General features: G+C 50.1%; 1 protein-coding gene across 1 annotated transcript; it reads left to right on the top strand.

Annotated features, from left to right (window-relative positions):
- The first annotated feature begins 1,293 nt into the window (after positions 1-1,293).
- On the top strand, positions 1,294-24,597 carry LOC136960118 (proline-rich transmembrane protein 4-like). The gene is made up of 4 exons (XM_067254459.1): positions 1,294-1,339; positions 8,168-9,362; positions 15,715-15,861; positions 21,709-24,597. The coding sequence occupies exons 2-4, from the start codon at positions 8,261-8,263 to the stop codon at positions 23,763-23,765; spliced, it is 3,306 nt and encodes a 1,101-aa protein (XP_067110560.1). The 5' UTR covers positions 1,294-1,339; positions 8,168-8,260; the 3' UTR covers positions 23,766-24,597.
- Positions 24,598-25,637: the final 1,040 nt, after the last annotated feature.

Raw genomic sequence — 25,637 nt, 5'->3', positions numbered from 1 at the left:
AACTGCTGTTATGGTTTCCTTCCACAACAGATCTCATGTCAGCTCACCCTCTCTCATTTCCACAGTAAAAGATCAGTCTTTGAGGAAAAGGTTATCAACCTCATTCCTCTTCTCCTCCGTGTATCAGTATTATGCTGTTCTAAGCAGCTTCCAAATACAGCAAACCCAGAATCACAACGTTTAAAACAAGGTAGAAGGCTCAGGCCACAAGAACAGGCTCCCACAGAACCATCATGAAGGAATCTAATGTCCTGTGTCTCTCCAGGGCAAAAGCAAGAGTCAGGATTAGAAAGGAGGGCCAAGGTCAGTCCTGTTATTGAGATCGTACCGGTTACTGCCGAGGGGACCAGACTCTGACAAATTCATCTCATACAAAAGAGCGCTCCTCTCCATTCAGGAAATGATGTTTCCCCTGCGCAAGGACCCTCCATGATTGTTTCTATATTTGGCATTGTTCCTGGGGATGGGGTGCACAGTGACATTCTCCAATCGGACATCTCAGATTGGCATCGCTGATAAGCGATTGAGAAACGAACCGTTCAGAAACATGTCAAAGGTCAACATCCTCTTTCACGCAACATGGGACTTCGTTGGTCTTTGCTCGGGTTTGGAGTGAAATTACACATCCAGACAGAGGATCCAGAGAATGTTTCACATTCTGCACGTGGTGTTTTGATCTGTGTGGTGTCAGATATTTACTTGATCTTATCTACCAGCTTACTACACGAATGTGTGCGTGAGTGTGTGCGAGTGTGTGAGCCATTATTGTTTGCCTAACTCCGACACCCAGTGTCCATAGAGCCGACTCTGCTAATGAACAATTTGCTCAGTGAGGTGTGACCATCGTCATTGTGGTAGAGCCTAACCCTGGACTACTGATGCAGGGGGTGAGAGGAGAGAGAGGGAGAGGAGGGAGAGAGAGGGAGAGAGAGAGAGAGAGAGAGGAGAGGGAGAAAGAGGAGAGAGAGGGAGAGAGAGGAGAGAGGAGAAAGGGAGAAAGAGGAGAGAGAGGAGAGGGAGAAAGAGGAGAGAGGGAGAAAGAGGAGAGAGGACGGAGGGAGAGAGAGAGCGAGAGAGAGAGAAAGAGAGAGGAGAGAGAGAGCGAGAGAAAGAGAGCGAGGAGAAAGGGAAACAGAGGTTGGACAGAAAGAGAGAAAGCCAGAGCTGGGAGGGAAAGTGAGCGAGCGAGGGACAGAGAGAGTGGGAGGGAGACTGTAACTCTCTCACACACACACACACACACAGACGGGCTCACACACAGACGAGGCAGGGAGACGGAACAGTCCAGCAGCTAACCACTGGCTTTGGTAGATGCAGCATCTCTACAGCGTTTAAGGGGGTGAGTAATTCTTATTCACATTGAACATGCAGTCTGGTGTGTGTGTGTCTAGTTTGTGTGTGAGGGTGGATTGAAGTGCAGGTGTGCGTAGGCATGTGTGGATTTGTACGCGTGTTTTTTCCATAATTCACACATCTAGAACATGGGTGAGCACAGCAGCAGAGGAGAAGATGGATCATGTCAGTAAGACTAACCATGGTATCACCACGACGTCAACACCCTTACAACCCCCACACACACCTCGTCTGGGAATGATTGGAGGGGTGTGGATTCAGCGGATCAACCTTGGTACACACACACACACACATACTTCTGTGAGCAGTGGGTGTGTTGGTTGTGGCTGCTAGCCGCTAGCTGCAGCATAAGAGCTGGAGAGACCAGGAGGAATCATGCAGAGATACATCTGCAGTTTACACTGGGCTATATGTGAGCAGGTGTGTGTGTGTGTGCTACGATGCCAGCTGATGTTTCACCAGGCTTAGCTGTCTTCATTTGGCATGTTTGTTATAGCACAAGTACAGTCAGCAAGCGTGTGTTTACTGCATCCCACAAAACACCTCTATATTATGTGGCAGTTTGAATGTTTGTGTTGAGAGAGCAGTAATCTGTTCAATAAAGATGCCGACATGACAGGCTGCTTGAGCAAGCAAAGGATATTTGTGTGCATTCTCTGTGTGTGTGTGTGTGTGTGTGTGTGTGTGTGTGTGTGTGTGTGTGTGTGTGTGTGTGTGTGTGTGTGTGTGTGTGTGTGTGTGTGTGTGTGTGTGTGTGTGTGTGTGTGTGTGTGTGTGTGTGTGTGTGTAGCAGCGATCTCCGAAAAGCGGCACAGCGTTCCCTAAAAAGAAGCTCAAATCGCTAGGATTAGACACGTCTTTGGCTTCGTCCGTAACCATGGCAAAGGCAGCTGGTGTAAAACCCGCATTTGAGTGTTCCGTTAGTCTCATCCAGATTTACCGCGACCACGCATCACAGTCAGTAGACGTTTTTCAGTAGCCTACTCAATAGTTCACACTCAGACTGAGAGAGAGCAGGTGAAAATAGGGCAACGGAGAGGCAGAAAGAACAGTGTTTATACAGGGAATCAATGCGATGGTTTAGAATAGCCTGTCATGTATGCGGATGCTTTCCTGTGGGTATCAACAGGTTATTACGGTGCAAATGACATAGGCTACTGTAGCACCGAAGACCGTTATCAAATTTGTGTATCAACCTTAAATTATTTGATACAGCAGCATACCGTATATTTAATTTATTTAAGGCTACTGTAGGTAGCCTATGGGTTGCTTGTTTGTAGCCAGTGCTAACTGAATGTGGTGGTGAACTAACCAGTAGTAGCTACGGCTGTAAACTCGAAGTCGATCACATTGGCCAACGGAAGAAAATGTTAGTTCATTCGCTATGGTTAGTCATAACACACATAATCTGCCGGGACCGGGCCTGTGTTGGCTATTGCGAGTAGCTTCGACTGCTCTCTGTGACAACAAGGTAAACCAGGACACGGAAGCGGTCGCGGTCACGCTCGATATCCCCGGGAGGATGATGTGACCGTGACCGCTCATGCTCACTCTTTGTGTTGGGGACAATCTCCCCTCACATAAGCCTACGACTTTATACAGAGCTGGGTGAAGTTCACTGCTCTGTCGACTGTTGAGTTGATTCAACTTGGAGGGTCGTGAGGGCAATAAGGAGCACGGTTGATTCTCTGTGTTTAAATGTAAAAATCTGATGCCATTTTCAGAGAAATAGGCTATAGTAGGCTACAGAATTTAACTTGCTTCAGAGGATTTAAATCACAATTTACAAATCAGTATCACTTCCGAATGAAGATTATTCTGACCGTGATTCGTAAAAAAATATAATTTAAAAATATATAAATATTCCTGACAATGTGTTAGTTGACAAAATTAACCTTATCCAGAACTGGAATCACTTACTGTACAAAACATATATAAAATTACATACATATTTCATATAGGCCTAGATGGGTCAACAGAGGCTTGTTCCAGGCTGATGCCCACTGATGTGTAAAATTACCCTGTAGTAGCATCTTACTGAATCAACAACATGTGGCGAGGCATACTTCAGCATATCTCCACACACACACACCTTCCTGGTTTCATTATAAAAACATGCCTCCAAAAGAAATCATTTCACACATGGATACACTGATTGATTCAACTGATTTGAATAAAGTACATTCTGCAATAATATTCAATTAAGGGGATTTGAAAAGAAAGATATGACTTCTGATGTGAAACCGTGACTGTACCGTACCCATGAGCGAGTGACTTAATTTGTGACCTGTTTTTGTCACATTAAGAACCATGTTAGAGGTGAAGCCAGTTGTGCCATCTACTGTCCTGGTTTCAGACAGGATTGCCTGTAACTGCTCGTCATTTCTCAAACGACTTGACGTGGGCTGGGGTATATTGAGGATCTTGGATGATCTTGACGTGGGCTGGGGTATATTGAGGATCTTGGATGATCTTGACGTGGGCTGGGGTATATTCAGGATCTTGGATGATCTTGACGTGGGCTGGGGTATATTGAGGATCTTGGATGATCTTGACGTGGGCTGGGGTATATTCAGGATCTTGGATGATCTTGACGTGGGCTGGGGTATATTCAGGATCTTGGATGATCTTGACGTGGGCTGGGGTATATTCAGGATCTTGGATGATACATTAGAGACTAAAATACATCAGTTTCGTGACACTCAGCCCTCTCTCCCCCTCTCATACTGTCAAACACACTCACACATGCACACACACACACAGACTCTCACATACGTAACCCAGACACTCTCAGGGACGTAGATCAGTCTATTATCAAGGAGCACGCGACATCGATCCCAGAGTGTGGCTATGGTCTGTTTAATATAAGTGGAGTTGCCCACAGTCAATCTATCTCCATTTGTGAGTTCTCAGTCCAGGAGAAATCATTTTAATATCTCAGAAAGAAGTGGCTGGCTACTCCTCTAATTCAGTGGAGAGCTTTTCAGCTCTCTCTGTTTCCCCCCTATCTCTCTCTCCCTCTATCTATCTATCTATCTATCTATCACCTCTTCTGTCTCTTAATAAACATACATTCATGAAGCAAAATTGATGCTGAAAGCCTAGACTTCCAATCAGATTGATCAGTGTTCAGCCCCCTCACACAGGAAGGAGTTTTCATAGACATGAACTCTGTCCTGCAACGACACAGATCGAGTAATGATGGGACTCAACACCACAGAGGACAGAGTTGGGTTTTAATTTGACGTCTAAATGAGGTTCTCAGAGGTTGGGAAAGCGCGCTCACAAGCACGCACACACACAGGCTACCCATACTGTGTGTTGTCAGAGTTAATAAACAGGGTTTTGGCAGAGTAGAGGGATTTGCCTCAGAGAGACTAGAGAAGAGCTGATTCCTCAAATCTAAATACCACAATTAGAATGTCTAAAATGCCTCCTCCATCCCTCCCTCTCTCTTTCTCTCTCTCCCCCTATCTCTCTCTCTCTCTCCCTCCTCTCCATCTCTCTCTCTCTTTCTCAGCTCAGCCTAGCTCGGCCCTCTCTCTCTCTACATCCGTTTCCCTTTCAGCCCTGCATTCTCTTCTTTCTTACCTCTCCATTTCTCTCTTTCTCTCTTCCCCTCTTTATCTTTCTCTGTCATCCTCTCTCTGCTCCGGTGAGCACCGACTGGGCAGAGTCCTGCCTTTGTGAGGAGCAACGAGACGAAACGCCAAAGAGAGGGAGAGGGAGGGGGGGAACTCGTAAATTTCCCCACAGACGTTTTTTATCCTCTTTTCAAACTCTTTTCTCTCTGTTTGGTCTGCTACCCATCAGGCCAGACAGCCAACGTGTATATTTCCTTTTTATTTGATGATAAGTGCTCTAAGACTGAGTTGATTGCTGATTGAGGATGAAAGTAGAACAGTCTGGAGCTGTATACTGATGTTGCTGTTTCTTAGAACCCAGTAAAGTAACTAGTTTATCTTTGGATCTTTAACGGAGAGTGTAGCTTAGTGGGTAGAGCATTTGACTACAGATCTAGAGGTTGCAGGTTCATGTGCTGTACGTCAGTATGGATAAAAGCATCAGTTAAATGAATACATTATTATTATTAAGATCATCAAATGTCTGATTATGGCCAAATCAAAAGCTGATTATATCATCACATTATCATGTCGGTTTCACGGCGACCACATTCAGAAAACTGCAGTATGCTCTCATGGTCTCATTCATTATAGAACAGAACACTTGAAAGACACGTTTTATCTTTGCGTTACCTCACAGCTGTACCAAGTACAGCTATGAAACCGATTCTCTCCTCTAACAAGTTAAAAATATCCTGTCCTGGATATAGTTTGGTTTCATGTAACGTTAAATATTTACATTTACATTTAGTCATTTAGCAGACGCTCTTATCCAGAGCGACTTACAGTAAGTACAGGGACATTCCCCCCGAGGCAAGTAGGGTGAAGTGCCTTGCCCAAGGACACAACGTCAGTTGGCATGACCGGGAATCGAACTGGCAACCTTCGGATTACTAGCCCGATTCCCTCACCGCTCAGCCACCTGACTCCCATTTGGAAGCATTCCAATCCTGTCCCGTATATTAATGTGTTATAAGGTACGAGGATAGATAAAATTTCTGGTCTGTAATATGATGGTAGTTTACCTCTCAGACATTTAACACCAGGTGCCAACCATAGTAAATTGATACTGAGGGAAAGTGAAATTTGAGAGTATTAGCCCAAATAAATTATACATAATACCATGTGCGTTAATAATTGATTCTTGCTGTGTCACATTTTCAATGCTGTTGGGTAATTTTCCCCAAAGCTTCCGTTTAGCCAATTAAAATAGCTTGACTGTGAAAATGAAAATAACCAATTTCACAAGAAATATTTTAACAGAACCAAACATTTGACTTGCCCCCATGCAACACTTCATGACCTATTCAGCCACCATGGTGTCTGGGCTGTTTCCACTGATAGAAATGTGTGTGTGTAATGTGTGTGTGTGTTTTCAGTTTGGTGTATTTCTTCAGGATCTGTGGGTGTATGTACATTGTGTCTCATTCTATTTCTGTGAAGGAGGGTGTGGGGTGGAGCGTGAACACGAGTCTAAAAACAGCCTAACTCAATGGAAATTGATTTCAGGGTGTTCACTACGGAGCTAGCACAATGTGTGGGCAGCCCTACCAGTGTGTACGTGTGTGTGTGCACTGTGTCTGTTTGTGTGAGGGTATTGTGTGTGTGTTTACTGTGTATATGTGTGTGTACTGCGTGTGTGTGTGTGTGTGAGAGAGCCCCCGTGCGTGCTCCTCGTGTGTCCCCAAGGAGCTGCAGAGCACTGGGCCCCACTCAGGTCAGCGAGGTACCAGAGCCGCGTTACAGAGAGGAAGGCTCAGGGCTCCTGAAGGAAGATCTGGCGGAGATAGAGAAGTTAGAAGTGGGTCGAACGATGAGAGGGAGTTGGAGAGAGAGAGACAGTGGGAGGGAGGAGGAGCAGAGATATGGGGAGAGAGAGGGGGAGAGAGGGAGAGAGAGTGTCTCAAAACACAAGATAACTGCTTGTGTGCGTCCTTGCATGCAAGTGCGTACTGTATGAGATGAGCAGGAGGCCCCAGGAACAACACAACACATAAAAAAGACGGATTCTGTTTCGGTTGTGAAAGAGTCAGAGCAGAGAAGTAGATGAAAAACAGAACCTAGAAAAACAAGACAAGAGTTAAAGAGAGAAAGAAGAAAATATAACATGTGTTGAGCAATCAGCAAACAGAGAGAGACAGCAAGAGAGACCGACAGCAAGAGAGACCGACAGCAAGAGAGACAGACAGCAAGAGAGACAGAGAGCAAGAGAGACAGGCAGCAAGAGAGACAGGCAGCAAGAGAGACCGACAGCAAGAGAGACAGACAGCAAGAGAGACCGACAGCAAGAGAGACAGACAGCAAGAGAGACAGAGAGCAAGAGAAACAGGCAGAAAGAGAGACAGGCAGCAAGAGAAACAGCCATCAAGAGACAGACAGCAAGAGAGACAGGCAGCAAGAGACACAGGCATCAAGAGACAGACAGCAAGAGAGACAGGCAGCAAGTCACACAGGCACGGCTCAGCTGTTTGTTGATTGCTTGTAATATGGACCTTCTCATTAGATAGAAAACCCCCACTCTGAGACGGTGTCTCCTTCTGCTTGTGTTTGGGGGAGGGCAGAGCACACTGGTTGCTCTCGCAGGGGAAATTCCACTGCAGCTCAAGCCTTTTCACTGAGGCAACTGGCTAGTGACTTTGAACCCCCCCTTTCTACTCCACAGACAGAAGGGGGGAGGGGGGTGGGGCTTATTATGGGGATTGAGGCCCCCACATGCCTCCTTAGCACACACACACACACACAGTTGCGCAAACACACATGCACACCTCGTTATTTCCTGGTCAGTGCTCACAAAGGACAGCAACTTCCTTGCCTGCAAATGTCTGCATTACACACCCACTGATCAGCTCACTGCCCACTAATTACATGCCTCCAGTAATACATACATTCTTCTTGTGACTAACAGTGGTTGGAAACGTATATTTCATCGCTGCAAACTTCAGCAGTGCCTTTTAATGGCTGGTATACTTTACAGTGGGTGACACAGTTTCGGCAGTGTGATGGTATGTGCAAGAAAGATAGCCCCAAAACAGGTCATCCACTAAAAGAAACACTCACATACACCATGGACTGAACAGACACCATGGACTGAACAGACACCATGGAGTTCTCTGCTTGTGTGCTTCAGTCAAGCTCTCTGTCAAACGATCCAGAAAGTGTGTCACTCAGTGTTCCGTGTTTCTGTCTTTCAGGTCACCTCAGCTGCCAGCCAGCCACATGTGCCACGGGGGCGGGAGAATGGAGGACAGCATGTGACCAGGGCCCCCAGCTCCACTGTCGGCAGCATGCTTGGTCTCCGCCGGATGCTGGCTCTGTGTTTCTGGTGCTCTCTGCTTGCCTTGCTCCACACCCCGGTGTCCGCTGACGAGGAGGCCCACCTGGGAACGCCCCGGTCGACCGGCGGGCCAGGGGGGCATCTACCCCCCAAAAGGGACGGCTCTTCCTCATGGTTGCCGGTGAAACTTCCTTCCATCCCCTCATTTCCATTTAAAATCCCTTCATCTCCATTTAAAATCCCTTCATCTCCATTTGAAATCCCTTCATCTCCATTTGAAATCCCGTGGCTGTGGAGCTCCAAGGAGAAGGACGCTGGGGTTCCCGGAAGCACAAGCGCGGTGCCGCCAGCCACCCAGACTGAGACTGCAGAGGCCCTCAGAGGAGGAACGCAAGAAGAACAGTCTGGATTTGGAGAGGATGCTGCAGCTAGGCCTCAGACATCCACCCACACTCCTCTGGGGCCCCTCGCCAGCTCTGCAGGGATGGCAGCTCATCTCTCGGGGACAAGCCCACCGGAAGATGCAGCACACACAAACACACACACAGTGCAGGGTCCTACCTCCTACCCGCCCCTGACTGTGTCCAGCAGGGATGACCTGTCCTCCCTCACCACTGCCGCCACAAACACACCAACGCCAACTCCAACACACATTTACCCATCAGCCAACACTGCCAAGACCCAGGGCTACGATGGGATCACCACGACACGGGACTATAACAAGGATCCGACCCCTCACCATGACCCACTGGGGACTTTAACGCCATCAACTATCACACCAGAAACCACAGTCCCCACTGCTATGATGATGTGGACACAACCAAAGGCTACCAGAAACCCAGCGCAGGTGGAGACTACATTACCCAGACACCCTTCGCGGACGGCCGGCCCGGAGTCACCCGTTAGCGTTAGCTTCGACGCTAACGTAGTCACAAGCACAGAGAGTCAGCCCTGGCAGAGCCCACCTGACCTGGGTGTGTCGGAGGCCAAGGCTGGGCCTGTGGAGAAGCGACCCCGGATCAACACTACCACGCGGGCGCGAGGACGATTAGAGGAGCACGACCCATCCAGCTCTACTCAACAGCCATGGGTTAACTCCCCGACACCAGGAGGTAAGGCTGGAGCCAAGCAGATCAATGGAAGTTATATCGACTTGGTGAACGTGATCAATTACGGCCTCCGTTGGGAGATCTTTTGTCTTTTCACAAAAAAGAAAGCTGTCAGTAGGTGGTTGATCGGTGTGATTGATGGTATCTCTGTGTCCTATGCTACCCTGTGACCAGCAGCCTGACTCGAGTCCTCATCAATACTCCTCTCATATTTATTTTCTTTCTTGAGATGGTCTCTGATCTTAATTGAGAGGATTGGCAATGCAGGTGTGTGCTACGCAGAGCAACCTGTCCTGGAGAAGGTTTAGTAATGTGAGTCAGAGACCAAACAGAATGTGTCTTTTAACAAAGTCCAGAGTGAAAGGAATGCAAACGTAGGGAGTCAGGTGGCCGAGCGGTTAGGGAATCGGGGCTAGTAATCAGAAGGTTGCCGGTTCGATTCTCGGCTGTGCAAAATGACGTTGTGTCCTTGGGCAAGGCACTTCACCCTACTTGCCTCAGGGAAAATGTCCCTGTACTTACTGTAAGTCACTCTGGATAAGAGCGTCTGCTAAATGACTAAATGAGAGTGTGAATGATTCACGTTCTTCCTAAAGGAACGGAAAGGTGCCGGACATTATAATGCTTCTCTGTGCTCATGGGGGAAGCAGGACTGGGGAGAGTGTAGATAGGTAGGTCTGCTGTACAGAGGTCGTTTCATTGAATCACTTTCACACGACATTGAAGGATTCTCACTGTCTCCTTCGCCCATCCCCCCTCGCCATGGCTACTCACCATGGCTACCGTCGCTGCCCACGTCTGTCTGCAACCTGGATGCACAATAAGCTTCCTGGAAGACCCTCCCCTTTCACAGAAACATCCATCATAGAGGAGGTGAAAGGGCAGGTCTAGCAATGATGATCATCATTACCAGCCTGAAGCTGGTGGAACGATGCCATGATGGATCTGTTAGCTCGATCATTATAATAACACATGGATGATGCAGTGGACTGGTGTGGCCTTGTACAATTAGCATGGCACTGGCTTGAACAGCCCATAACCGAGGTAACAGTCTAATATAATTTGAGAAGTAATTCTAAAACGTGAAATTAGATTATTAAGTATGAGGTTGTTTGTGACACGTGTCGTGTGACATTGTGGTTTTAGATTAGCGATGTGTGAGATTAGCAATGTATCTTTGTTATGTTGGTGCTAGCGCAATAGCGTGTGTGTACAGTATGTTTGTTATGTTGGTGCTAGCGTAGTGCTAGCGCAGTAGCGTGTGAGAAAGTATGTTTGTTATGTTGGTGCTAGCGTAGTGCTAGCGCAGTAGCGTGTGAGACAGTATGTTTGTTATGTTGGTGCTAGCGTAGTGCTAGCACAGTAGCGTGTGAGACAGTGTGTTTGTTATGTTGGTGCTAGCGTAGTGCTAGCGCAGTAGCGTGTGAGACAGTGCGTCAGTGCGCAGCAGTCTGTTAACCACTGGCAGGACTGTCTTTGTGGCATGTATCAGTATTCCAGAAGCATGCTCAGCAAAACGACCGCTGTTCCTGTGGGACCATCCCTTCGCCAGTCGCTGTTCATGGATGCTGAACATGTTCCTGGCCATTTAGTCCCTCTGTCTACCCCCCTCTTCCTCCTCCCCCCTCTTCCTCCCTCCCCCTCTTCCTCCCTCCACCCTCTTCCTCCCTCCCCCTCTTCCTCCCTCCACCCTCTTCCTCCCTCCCCCTCTTCCTCCCTCCACCCTCTTCCTCCCTCCCCCTCTTCCTCCCTCCACCCTCTTCCTTCCTCCCTCCCTCCTCCTCGCTCCCCTCCTCCCTGAGGCGACTGAGGCTCGCACAATCACCAAAGGGCACCAGAGGAGAGTCAAACGTTGGGAAAAAATAATAATCCTTTAAGGACAAGAACACCGTACGTCAACGTATTACCATACATGATCCTGCTACGGCAGTGTGTGCAGTGTTGAACAGGGAGGGCTTCTCTCTGCAGGAGATGTGGAGGTCCTGTTCAAACACCCAGGGGGGGGGGTGTTGTGTGTTGTTTAGTCTCCTCGCTGTCCTTGAAGAGGGTGAGAGAGAAGGAACGGCATGGTCGTCTCTCAAGACACAAAACCAAGGTAGTCGATACCAAGGTCAATTATGAGAGATGAGATGAAGCACTGAGGAGAGGAAGGGAGTGGGAGACTGAGGGAGGGGGTGGATGACTGAGGGAGGGGGTGGATGACTGAGGGAGGGGGTGGATGACTGAGGGAGGGGGTGGATGACTGAGGGAGGGAGGGGATGAATGAGGGAGGGGGTGGATGACTGAGGGAGGGAGGGGATGAATGAGGGAGGGGGTGGATGACTGAGGGAGGGAGGGGATGACTGAGGGAGGGAGGGGGTGACTGAGGGAGGGAGGGGGGTGGAGGTGGCGAGGGGGATGAAAAATGAGGTCCTTTAAGCCCACTACACTCCTTGATACCCATCTCCTCTGTTCTCTCCCAAATAGGTTTTTCTCCCCCCCTCCATCTCCTCCCTCCCCCCTCTCTCTGCACCTGCATTAGCATATGGTGCACTAATGGGGGTTACATAGGCCTACCATGATTCAAAACATTCACTATCTCGACTGCATGCCATAAAGATTCCCTATTCAGCAGAACCAATGAATTATGAAAGACTGAATTGATTAGTAAAAGTGTCACAAGCACACATCTGCATTCCGCACACCAGTCATGTGACGGCATGGATACCTTATGTCATTAGACGCTACTGTAGCCTAGTGTCGTGATGATAGTAATCAGCACATCCGTTTTGAATGGCATTAACATTGTGATAAAAGCTTAGTCTTTGACTGAACACAACAGACGCCAATCCCAAAGTGATTAAGGCTGATGCGTTTCAATAAAGTGGCGTCTTTAATCTTGGGCTTTGACGCTAAGATCCGATACAAACCACCACTTAGCGGTTAGCAAGACCGGCTACAGTAAAGTGCCACTACGTTACCGTGGCAACCATGATTATTTTGCTGGCGTGTGCGGATCCTGAGCGGTCAGGTCGCAAAACCATCGTCGGTCAGGCACATACACTTGCCTCCGACGTTAACAAGAACACGTTAATCACCTCTCATTACTACCTACACAGTCTCCCATTGAAATATTAATTAAGAGTAGTCACGGAATGCAAATGCAATTCCACTGCTATGTCTAGACAAGCTGCTGCATCGTGATGCAATGTTCTCATTGGAATGTGCAACCAGAACAGAGAGGAAATTGCAGGATGAGGTATTTTAGCTATTAAATCCACTTTTAATGACACAAGATAGATTATGAATATCTGGCTGTCTACTTGCCTATTGGATTGACCTTTTCTCTCTTATTACCTAGTCGGATGGTGTCTGTGTGTGTGAGTGAGAGAGATGGAGAAAAAGAGAGAGAGAGAGACATGAGTGATAGATATAAGATGGTGTGTGTGTTTATGTGTGAGAGAGAAAGAGAGAGAGAAGGAGAGAAAGAGGGAGAGAGAGAGAGATACAGGAGTGTGCTTGCGGAAGTGGGAGCAGCATTATGCAGCATCATATCTAATCTTCTCTTCATTAATCAGTGGGTGAAGGACAGACTGAGAGAAGCAGTGTATCTCACTACGCTACAGTACAGCACACCTAATGAACTGACCTGTGAAACTACAGGGAACATTTCTGGTTGGCCAACATCTGCTGGTGATTGGAGACAAAACAGACATCCTGTTTTTGAGGAGATGATCATGGTCAACAGAGCAAAGTTGATTCCTCTCTGTCTGTAACAGTGAGACACAATCAAGTAATGACCTGCTTGAGACAGACTTAACGTTGCATGACAGGTAGCGGCCAGGCAGATGCTATGGTGAGACCCACCATGTTGAAAGACTGTGACGGTTAAAGCGCTTCATCAGATCTAGATCTGCCGTCTGTTGAGATGCTGCTTTCTCTCTGACAGTCCCAGAGCTTTTCTCACAGTTACAAGATGTGTGTGTGCGTGTCTGTGTGTTGTCCAATCATGCAGTGTGTGTGTGCGTGCGGCATCCAACCATGCATATCCATTCCAGATCCATTTACAGCAGGAGACCGTGTGAGAGACCTACTTAGAGCAGAGAGAAACCAAACTCAGAATCATGCTCTCTCCCAAACACAGAACACTTCCAAGCTAGAGAACATGATCTCTATCCCAGATGAACCTCCTCACCACAGCAGTACAGACACACACGCAAGAGGCCGACACATGCACCAACCAACCACACACGCACAAACCAAACACACACCAACACAAGAGTCAGACACACAGACACGAGAGTCAGACACACACACAAGAGTCAGACACACACACACAAGAGTCAGACACACACACAAGAGTCAGACACACAGACACGAGAGTCAGACACACACACAAGAGTCAGACACACACACACAAGAGTCAGACACACAGACACAAGAGTCAGACACACAGACACAAGAGTCAGACACACACACAAGAGTCAGACACACAGACACGAGAGTCAGACACACACACAAGTCTTGGTTGTACACGGTTCAGCCGGATCAGCTGTATCGGAGCACAGATTTACGTAACTTTGTGATGAGCAGACACTACAGCTAAAGGCTGCTGCAGGAGGCTGGCACATGACAGTAGAGCATGGAGAGAGGGGGGGAAGAGAGAGAGAAACAGCAGTGAGAGAGACAGGAGAGAGAGACAGGAGAGAGAGATGAGAGAGAGATAGCAGTGATAGTGACAGGACAGAGAGACAGAAGAGAGAGATGAGAGAGAGAGAGCAGTGATAGTGACAGAAGAGAGAGACAGGAGAGAGAGGAGAGAGAGACAGCAGTGAGAGAGACAGGAGAGAGAGGAGAGAAACAGCAGTGAGAGAGACAGGAGAGAGAGACAGGAGAGAGAGGAGAGAGAGACAGCAGTGAGAGAGACAGGAGAGAGAGAGAGGAGAGAGAGAGGAGACAGAGAGACAGCAGTGAGAGTAACAGGAGAGAGAGACAGGAGAGAGAGACAGGAGAGAGAGAGAGGAGAGAGAGACAGCAGTGAGAGACACAGGAGAGAGAGAGAGGAGAGAGGATGCAGTACCACTCCCTCGTTCACTGTCCCTCTTCCTGTGCTTTGGTGCAAAGCTCCTTCCTCCTGCTAGTGAACACTAACACAGGAGCCACGCCGGCTAGCCTCCCGGCTGCACAGCTCTGCCTGCCGCTGGCACCTCGCCAGCTAGCCTCTCCTCCTCTAGTCAGCTACCACACACAGCAGCTAGCCTCTCCTCCTCTAGTCAGCTACCACACACAGCAGCTAGCCTCTCCTCCTCTAGTCAGCTACCACACACAGCAGCTAGCCTCTCCTCCTCTAGTCAGCTACCACACACAGCTAGCCTCTCCTCCTCTAGTCAGCTACCACACACAGCAGCTAGCCTCTCCTCCTCTAGTCAGCTACCACACACAGCAGCTAGCCTCTCCTCCTCTAGTCAGCTACCACACACAGCAGCTAGCCTCTCCTCCTCTAGTCAGCTACCACACACTAGCCTCTCCTCCTCTAGTCAGCTACCACACACAGCTAGCCTCTCCTCCTCTAGTCAGCTACCACACACAGCTAGCCTCTCCTCCTCTAGTCAGCTACCACACACTAGCCTCTCCTCCTCTAGTCAGCTACCACACACAGCATATAACCATTGCCATAACCATTTTTATTTTACTAAAACATATTTTTTCTAAACCTTTTTTAAAGGTATTTTTTTCAACCTTTTGAAACTTTGTTTCCACTAATTGCACTCCTTATATACCCATATATATACATATATCACTATATACCATTCAACAAGTTTCACTTTACTGTATTTCTGATCTGCTCTGTGGTTCCAGTCAACAGTTTTCTCACTGAAGGAAAGAACACAGACTGTGTTAAACCAACACCGCCCGCTCTGTGTCTTAGAACTGAGGCTTCAGCTTTGTTTTCATCTTGTGATGTCTGGAAAGTGTATGATGTTGTTTTGGTTCGTAACAGACCAGGCTAAATGTACTGTACTGTGTACACACACACACACACACACACACGCAGGGAGGGAGGTCAATGCGATTAGACTGCACGGCCCAGACTACAGTGTTTTGGATGGATGGGCAAAGCTAAGTGGATGAGAGAGCGATCCGTTTGACATAACTGGGTTAAGAAAAATATTCCCTGTATTCTACCACACAGTCTCACACTCAAGCAGAGCACATTGAGGTGAAGTCCCTCCTCTGCAAGCTCAAGATTACCGCGTCCTTACAGTCATCTCTGATTCACTAACTAATTATTGGACTTGGGCTGGGAAGAGCAGTGTTAGGGTTGGATTGCTGTGAAAAGAAAGTGTAGAAGTTTGACCTGTGTGTGTCCCAGCAGAGCCTGAGGAGGGGGAGGAAGAGGAGGAGGAAGAGGAGGAGGACGAGGAGGAGGAGGAAGAGGAGGAGACGACAGGAGATCTTGTAGAGACCGGCTGGGATGTGAGGACAACAGGAGTAGCCACCACCAAAATGTCCTTGACTACAGGTCTGTTCGACACACATTCACACACACATCCATGCTCACACACACACACACACACACACACTATAGCTCCCATCAGGTCCCTCGTTTTTAAACCAGTTTTGCATCTCCCAGTCTGTCTGCTGTGAGGCAGGGCAGCATGGCTCTGCTGTGAGGCAGGGCAGGATGGATCTGCTCTGAGGCAGGGCAGCATGGTTCTGCTGTGAGGCAGGGCAGCATGGTTCTGCTGTGAGGCAGGGCAGCATGGCTCTGCTCTGAGGCAGGGCAGCATGGCTCTGCTCTGAGGCAGGTCAGCATGGATCTGCTCTGAGGCAGGTCAACATGGATCTGCTCTGAGGCAGGGCAGCATGGTTCTGCTCTGAGGCAGGGCAGCATGGCTCTGCTCTGAGGCAGGGCAGCATGGTTCTGCTCTGAGGCAGGGCAGCATGGCTCTGCTCTGAGGCAGGGCAGCATGGCTCTGCTCTGAGGCAGGGCAGCATGGTTCTGCTCTGAGGCAGGGCAGCATGGCTCTGCTCTGAGGCAGGGCAGCATGGTTCTGCTCTGAGGCAGGGCAGCATGGCTCTGCTCTGAGGCAGGGCAGCATGGCTCTGCTGTGTTTTTGAACAATCCCCCAGCAGCTAACTGGATAAGGGCCTCTCTGGTCCTCACACTCTGTCTCCATCACAGGTTCAAAAAATAACTACACCTCTGATGGTCCCTGTCAGTGTTACATTTAATGAATTATGAAAATCTTATCAAGATTTCTTCTTTTTTTTGCCACTATATTCTCTGTGGTGGATGTAACCCACATTAACTGGCTCTGAAATAGCTCATTGAAGTCACCTGATTTTCCAAAATAGAGCAGTTACATGTGCTGCAGTTCAACCGCAGGATAGATGGTGCTGGCCTCTAACATGCAGTATCTGCATGGACAGGAGGATTTCCTTCAATGCCCCAGTGACCATTAATAATAGAATCACAACATCCACTTGACTTAATGAGGCTGTAAGAAGTTTGGATGATTTGATCCAGTTGTGTGATAAGTCAATCTTGTTTGTGATCAGATCTAATCTCTCCCTGCCTCTGGTCTGCTCCTCTACATGAGGAGACTCCTCTCAGATTACTTTCTCTGAAAGCAGTGAAAATTGAAACGAAGCCTTGGTTTCCTCCCACGCTGACATAACTCAAGATGAAGGCTGATACAAAAGACCAGTCCGGTTCCAAAGTCCTGTATGTCTGGGATTCACTTTTGAACCCCATTTAAAATACCGTTGCCCTTTTTTCTTACGGACCGCAGATGATTTATGATAGCGGTCGGGCGCAGATTTCAGACAGAGTAAGATGTGGACAGGAGAAATCTGATCCAGGGTTGGATAAAGTCTTCAGCAGTGATATGGGGCATGGCCTCAACGAATGCCCTTCTGACTAACCTAATTCTGCTGTGTCCCATGTTTACCACCAAACAGAACCCACAGACAGAAAAAACAACATCCACGTAGGCTGATCATAGTCAAAGTTTATCAGAGAATCTGACAGGTTACCGAACATCCCACAGTGCAGTTGACCTGACCACGCTATCTCGGTCACTCACTCACATTCAAACCCACCAATCAGGCCACTGGCACGCTGGTCGGATGCTCCAATTGGTAGATTGGTTGACCTCAGCTTCCTGGCAGGACCGTCTGGCGAGGGTCCAGAGCCCGGTCCTGTTTTCCCCCCTGTGCCGCCCGGATGCCAGGGCGCTGCCCGGGCCCCGTGGCGTCGCCCGGGAAGGTAAACAATCAGGACGGACACGCAGCGCGCCTGCCACAACACAACACACCCTTATCATAGGGCGGGCCTGTCACTCACACTTCCTGTTTGTCTCAAACTCCGCCCACACTCGAGGAGGGTGACTGTTATTACAGGATGACATCATTAATGTGAAGGCACCAGTTCTTGTTACAGCTCCTTCCGTTAACAAAGACGTGACTAACACAGTGACCTGGGTCCGAATCTGGCCCTGGCACTTGGCTGCATGCCCCCCCCCCCCCTCTCTCTCTCTCCCCCTGCCTTTCCTGTCTTCCTTGAACTTTCCTACCCAATAAAGCATGAAAAAGCCAAAAACATAATAAATAATAAAACATAATAACAAAACAAGACAAGAATGAGGTCCCCTCACAAGCATCATGCAGGTGCTGCAGGGAGGACTTCACCAGGGTCCCCGAAACGGCACCAACACATCTGTCTCCCCCAGCCAGATATCTGCTCTGTTTCTCCCTCACAGGGGAGGCAGCACAGAGGCAGCTCCGGGGATACAATCCTCCCCTGTTTCATTTCCAGCTATTAAAGATTCAGCAGGCCTAATTAGAGAACCCTGCATCAATCCCAAAACAAAGCATCTTAAAACCACCATCAGTTGGTATTTCTCAGTCGGAGCTGCGATTAAGCTCACGACGCAACTGTCAAGCGTAATAAATACAAATATATAAATTGCGATGTCGCTAGACAGATAACTCGCGGTGGATTTTTCTGAGCTTGACGTTTTCATCCCGATCTGGTGCGGTGATTCAGTTTAGGAGCCCTACAGACAGGCCTGGAGACAGGCCTGGAGACAGGCCTGGAGACAGGCCTGGTGACAGGCCTGGAGACAGGCCTGGTGACAGGCCGAGAGCTACAGAAGTAGCTCTTAGCAGGAAAGCTCTGAGGTTTGTGTTTAAGCTCCTGTTCTGAAGCACCAGACACTCTGTCTTTGATAACAGTGGGAAGGAGGCATGTTAGTGCTCCAGCTTCCTGATTACAGCAGCGGAGAAGTACTCTGGTAGACTGATGAGGGCCAAACGAGGTCCAGACACACACACACACGTACACAGACACACACATACACACTATAATATGTATATTGTTGCAGATATGTCACATGAATCAAAGACTAAGATCATTGGACTTCTTGTATTTTTGTTTGGCACTAGCTGCAGGGTTACTATGACACCAAGTCATATGACACCCACACCGTCCCGTCCCCCCCCCCCCCCCCCCCCCCCGCCCCACAGCTAAACACGTTAGAGCTTAATGGAGCCAGCAAGTGCAAGCTAGCATCGAGGAAAAGAGACAGAGACAAAGAAGGAGGGAGGGAGGGAGGGAGGGAGGGAGGGAGGGAGGGAGGGAGGGAGGGAGGGAGGGAGGGAGGGAGGGAGGGAGGGAGGGAGGGAGGGAGGGAGGGAGGGAGGGAGGGAGGGAGGGAGGGAGGGAGGGAGGGAAGAGAGGATAAATGACAAGCAGGAAGAGGAATGACAGCAAGAGGTAAAAACTGTACAGGAAAGAAAGAGACAAAATACGCCCGGCCCACCAGACGTCGCTTGTTTTCCTCCAAGAGGAAACTGGTTTCTAAAGACCCACCCCACCTCTGGGTGTCACCCCCTCTGCTGGCTCTGTTACCCACCTCTGGGTGTCACCCCCTCTGCTGGCTCTGTTCTGATGTCATGAACAATACTGAGCATTAGAGGGCTGAGGCAGGGCAGTGCAGAACAAGCGAGGGTCGCACTTCTAATCCCAAAATAAAATCCAAGCAAGGTCTTTATTTTTTCTCTCTCTATTTGCCAAGGGAAACGTTTTAGTTTAATGACTTGTGGGTTTTGAGGTGGGTGAATCTGGGACTTGTACCAACACGCTATACCAACACTAGACACGCTATTATAACATATATATATATATATATATATATATAACAACACATGACATGATGTATTTTCCATTGGAGATGGAAGTAAAAACATGACACTACACTCAAATATTCTCCTTTTAAAGTGTCTGCCGCCACCCAGCGCTACAGCTACGATCACGTACGGACAATGATATGACGGTATCCAATCAGATCATACTTACTTTAAAGGTCATTTCTAAATAATCTTATTTTGATGACACATCACAGGTCACCATGACACCCAGCATCTGGACATGCATCCAGTCCTGTTTCTGTTTGTAGTGTGTGTGTGTGTGTGTGTGTGTGTTTGTTTCCCCTTTGAAGAAGCCTTCTGCTCATTCCTCTCTGTCTCGGTAGTCCATTAAGGAGCCTGGCTCTTAATGATGGGCTGATGGTCTCTGATAGGCCCTGGCTCTTAATGATGGGCCGATGGTCTCTGATAGGCCCTGGCTCTTAATGATGGGCTGATGGTCTCTGATAGGCCCTCTGCAGAATGACTGATGAGGCTGTGAGTGTATCTGCAGGAGATGCAGTCAGTACTGCTCCTCTATCATGAGCCGTTCCTCTATCAGGACGAGAAACAAACGCTGAAGATTTACCCACTGACTGAGTGATGTTGTTTAAGGGTCTACAGAAACCCCCAGGGTGAACGGTCAGCCTGCTGGGCTGATGCTGGGACGTTTCTAAAGATCACGTTTGATGGAAGCAGAGAAGCCGAACCGACAAATCCCAGTCATCTCCTTCTGATTTCACTTACAAACAGCGTCTTTAAACAAGGGATGTTGAGAGCGTTAATGAGTGTAACAGACATCTCGACAGTGTTTGTACAAGCGCCTATTTACAACTTCAACAGGCACTCCCTCGTCGGTTGAGCCAAACCAGCAGTTACTCCCTCCGTGCTGTAAACTACGTACAGTACAATCATAACTAGCTGTGTTTGTATCACAACAACAGATGTCGACTCTGAGCTTATGTAATACGAGGAAGGCAGCGTGGTCGAGCAGGGCTCCTTACGAGCCCTGCCTGTCTCACCCTCTCCTACCCTGTCTCACCCCTCCTGCCCTGCCTGTCTCACCTCCTCCTGCCCTGCCTGTCTCACCCCTCCTGCCCTGCCTGTCTCACCCCCTCCTGCCCTGTCTCACCCCCTCCTGCCCTGTCTCACCCCCTCCTGCCCTGCCTGTCTCACCCCCTCCTGCCCTGCCTTTCTCACCCCCTCCTACCCTGTCTCACCCTTCCTGCCCTGCCTGTCTCACCTCCTCCTGCCCTGCCTGTCTCACCCCTCCTGCCCTGCCTGTCTCACCCCCTCCTGCCCTGTCTCACCCCCTCCTGCCCTGTCTCACCCCCTCCTGCCCTGCCTGTCTCACCCCCTCCTGCCCTGCCTTTCTCACCCCCTCCTGCCCTGTCTCAACCCCTCCTGCCCTGCGTGTCTCACCCCCTCCTTCCCTGTCTCACCTCCTCCTGCCCTGCCCTGTCTCACCCCCTCCTGCCCTGTCTCACCCCCTCCTGCCCTGTCTCACCCCCTCCTGCCCTGTCTCACCCCTCCTGCCCTGCCTGTCTCACCCCCTCCTGCCCTGTCTCACCCCCTCCTGCCCTGTCTCACCTTCTCCTGCCCTGTCTCACCGTTCCTGCCCTGCCTGTCTCACCTCCTCCTGCCCTGACTGTCTCTCCAGAAGATGAAGGCATTAGAAAGAGAGAAAACTTTGATAGCGTTGGCACTGAGCCAAAGTGTCTCTGCTCTGATGGGTGTGTTAGAAGTGTCCCTGTTTTCTCTGGATGTGCCTGCCTGAGTGATGCCCTCTGGTGGTGAAATGCTGATACTTCCAGTCTGAAAAACATCCGTTTTGGTGACTGTAGGTGTGAAGGAACATCTTTCCCTGTGCTGTGAGCAGCGGGACACATAGCTTACATATTACGTGTTCATTAATGATTCATCCCTTCATCTCACTGGCATGGCACTGACATGTTAACACGCCAGTGAAAAATTGCTTCTGGGAAGAGCTGAAAATTTGATGGAATTGAAATTGAAACCCTGTCTCCCCCCGTCTCCCCCGTCTCCCCCCCCCCCTGTCTCCCCCCCCCCCCTGTCTCTCCCCCCCACACACCCTGTCTCCCCCCCCCCCCTGTCTCCCCCCCCCCACACACCCTGTCTCCCCCCCCCCCCCGTCTCTCTCACCCCCCCTGTTTCCCAGGCTCACCCCCTGACGCTGAAGACTGGCTTACCGACTCGACGGCCAGCGACTTCACCTTCCTCCCGGACTGCAACCAGGAACGTTCCGGAATCTGCAACTCCTCCGACACCTGGGTGTTCCCCACCGTCTCCATGGTTACGCCAACCGCCAACGCCACCTCCAGCAACGCCACCAACAGCCCCTCCCTGATCCTGGCCCCGCCCATGTTTGTCCCCCTCCTCTCGGACTGGAACAGCGCCCTGGCGGCCTGGGGGCTGGCGTGGGAGGCCCACGTCTACGGCCTAGGGTCCGTGTTCGCCATGGTGACCCTGGCGTCGGCGCTCAACCTGCTGTGCCTGCCCCTGCGCTGCCCCTCCGGGTGTGGCTACTTCGCTCTGGTCAGCCTGTTCCTCCTGGCGGCGGGCTGCACCCGGGCCTTCTCCCTCCTCTACGACGCCTACGGCCACCTGGACCGCCTGGCCTCCGCGGAGGCCTCCCTCCTGCTGTGCGAGGCCCCGTTCCCCTGCCTCACGGCGGCCTTCGGCCTGGTGTTCCTCCTGCTCTCCATGCGCTCGAGGATGCAGCTGTTCCTGCTCTCCATGCGCTCGAGGATGCAGCTGTCCTACTCTGCCTTCCAGAGGCCCTGCTTCCTGGCCTGCCTGGTGCTGCTGCACTTTCTGGCAGCCTTCGGGCCGGCCGCGCTGCTGAAGTTCTACCACCAGAGGGCGACCTTCGGCCTTTTCCTGTCGCTGGTCTCGCGCGGGGCGTTCGTGGCTCTGGCCTCGTTCCTGTCTGCGGCGTATTTCGTGTTTTACTGCTACGTGCGGGCGGACTCCAAGCACATCTACCATCTCAACAACACCTCGCCCACGCCGGCTGAGCGCTACAACCGTTGCCCGTTCGCCGAGAGCCGAGCCTGGGACCGAGCGGCGGCCACGGTGTGCCTGTCGGCGCTGTTCTCTCTGGCCTGCGCCGGGCTGCAGCTCTACGCCATGCTCCACGCCCTCGGCCTGGCCGGCGGGGCCCAGGTCTTCCGCCCCTGGCCGTGGTGGGCCTTCCAGTTCAGCTGCAGGGTCTGCGAGGTGGGGGTCTGCCTCACCCTGGCCTTGGTGGTGGCCCAGCCGGTGTACTGCTCAGATCACCTCCCGCAGGCCGCTAGCTGCTGGACGGAGCTGCTGGCCGCCAAGTCTCCCATCATCCCCGGGAGCTACCAGTGGACTCTGAGCCACCAGGAGAAGCTGGCCATCTGCGACCCCGTGGGCCATGGAGAGACTGAGTGCCTGCCTCTTTACACGCTGGTGGACGAGAGGCTGGGCAGCAGCCTGAACGGCCTGGACCTCCTGTATCACAGCAACCAGGGCTTGGCGTACCGGGACCTGGACCTGCCGGGGGCCGGCCCGCAGGAGGAGCCGGTGGGAGGAGCCACGTCCGGGGGCTCGTCGTTTACCAGCGACTCCACGGCCGACCTGAGGCCTCCCTCGCCCATCAACCTGCGGCGCAGCATCGACGAGGCGCTCTTCAGCGACGCGCTGTTTCCCATGAGCCTCTTTGGGCCTTCCAGACCTTTCCGCTGCAGCGATCTCTCCCTCAACGGCCCCCTGGGGCCCCCCAACGGAGGCCAGGCTCTCCGGGAGACCCTCTCGGCCGACCCGGGCCTGTACCGGACCTCCTCCTGTGTGGACGTGGCCCCCCAGCCCTCGGCCCCCCAGCCCTCGGCCCCTCGTCCAGGGGACGCCTCGCCCCCCCAGTCCCTCTCCTCCTCCGCCAGCTCCTCGCCAGATCGCTGGAGGGGAACCTCCTCCTCCTGTTCCCTGTACAGACCCTCCCTCGGAGACTCCTCCCTGGTCCTCTGCTCCAGCCCCGATGGCCTCGGTCCTGGGAGCTCCGGCCGTGAAGTGCCCCCGGGGAGCCAGGGGGTTCACCCCCAGGGACGGTACCTCACCCTGGGGTCGGCCTCTCAGGAGAGTCTGGATCTGGACGTCTCCTCCGAGGCAGACCGGTCCGTCCAGGAGGAGTTCATGACCGCGTGTCGGCAGATTGATTCTCTGAGCGTCTGTAGTGAGACGATTGACCTGTAGGGAGAGCTGTGAGCGTCTGTAGTGAGACGATTGACCTGTAGGGAGAGCTGTGAGCGTCTGTAGTGAGACGATTGACCTGTAGGGGGAGCTGTGAAGGGGGTTGAGGCCAATGTTGGCGGGTGTTCTTGATGAAGTAAGCAAGATGGTCATATTCGAAGGTGCTTATCAGTTCCCTTCTGAGTTCCTTCCTGGTTGAGGAAAAGTTTGATTGTGCCAAATGCTTTAGGGTTTGTTGATCAAGATTGTTTGAAATGAAACACCGAAATGTTTGTTTGCTAATGTTTCTGAGGGACCTTTAAGTGCCACAGAAAGCCATGACATGGGTAATTTGTAAGTGACTTTTTCATGTTTGATATTGGATGTTGCAGTTTGATACTCCTATACAACGTATGGATGTCCTTGTACATTTGGATATAGGGGATGAGGACAGTAACCCATTTGTACAAACCCTATTTTGCAATTAGATACTACTGTGATTATAATCAGCACTTATTACATGAGACTACTGAAAATATTAGACAAGTATATACTTTCAAGTCTAATAGAATAATATTGTCATTCAATGCCAAGTTGCTTTGATGCAGTTAACATCATAGTATTCTGTATGTAAGCCTCTAGTTGCCCTCCATGCAGTTTCCTGTGTATCAGCTGGGTTTTCCAGCTGCGTCGTAGCAGAGCTGCAGTGCCCCCTTCAGGCAGGATGCATTTACTGCGAGGCAGCTGCAAAACTGCAGTACACTGTACACTGTCCAAAACCAGCTTCACTAATTTATTCATGTGTTAAAAATATAATTATTACCGGTGTTTGAGATACTCTTGAATAAACACACACAAATGATTTTGCTTGTATTCCTTCATTTTACATCTTAGTTTCACCTGTCAAACATGATGTCCCAGTTTCCCAAACATGGATTACATTTAGTCATTTAGCACACGCTCTCAGGATTAAGCTTCGTCCTAGAATCAACTTTTCAAATGGAGATCTTTAGGACTAGACTTAATCCAAGTCTGGGAAACTGGTTCTGTATGATTATGTATGTTTCCATGACAAGAGACAACACTCACAGTTCATTTGACTTTTATTTATTTTACAATATTTAACAGAAAAAGCATAATCTAAATCTGTTGCGTGTCCGGTTGTAAACAAGGTCAGGTTCAAAGTAGAGGATTTTAACACGTCATCAATTCCAATTGGACAGAGGTTTATAATTCTCCATCTTTAGGTACATTTACCTACAAATCCTACAAACTGCAAAAGTCTCATTGGTCCTTGTGACCTGTGAGAGGAAACATCAGCACAGCGACCGCTAACACATCCTAGAAAAGATCTGGCGAAAGGACATCGATCACGACATTAGAAAACGCATTTTCCTACATCTGCCAACTTACAGGAATACTTTACAATATTTCAAAAGTGACACAAAAGGAGGAGCGAGGGCGTGTAGTGTCATGCACATCAACGCCTTCAGATGGAAATCTGTTCCTGGGTCATGTGCAGCCATAATCCTGACCCTGTCTCAAGGCATCTCTCTGGTGAGAGCAGGTTTCAACTCTACAACAAGCAGACAAGCGGTGCCACAATCTTGTACAGGACATGGTGGATCAGAGGGAGAGGGTGCTTATTTTGGCTTTGATATAACAAAAAGAGCGTGTCAGACCACGTCACACTTGGCAGTACATAACTGATTATAAAAACAAAGAGTAGAAACACCTCTACATCGAGGCCTGTCGAAAAGAACTGAGGAAAAGCATGCGTAGAAAACAAAACCCCATCATGCTCACATTCCGTCACGTTGGTTTCTCTAAAACGCTTCTCAGCAGAGGAGGTTCTTGATGCACTTGCGGTCCTCGAATCAACCACCTGCGGTTTAA

The sequence above is a fragment of the Osmerus mordax genome, chromosome 17 (assembly GCF_038355195.1).
Source record: "Osmerus mordax isolate fOsmMor3 chromosome 17, fOsmMor3.pri, whole genome shotgun sequence".
Lineage (NCBI taxonomy): Eukaryota > Metazoa > Chordata > Actinopteri > Osmeriformes > Osmeridae > Osmerus > Osmerus mordax.
The sequence above is the reverse complement of the archived record's forward strand: the minus strand, read 5'-3'. Positions and strand labels throughout refer to the sequence as shown.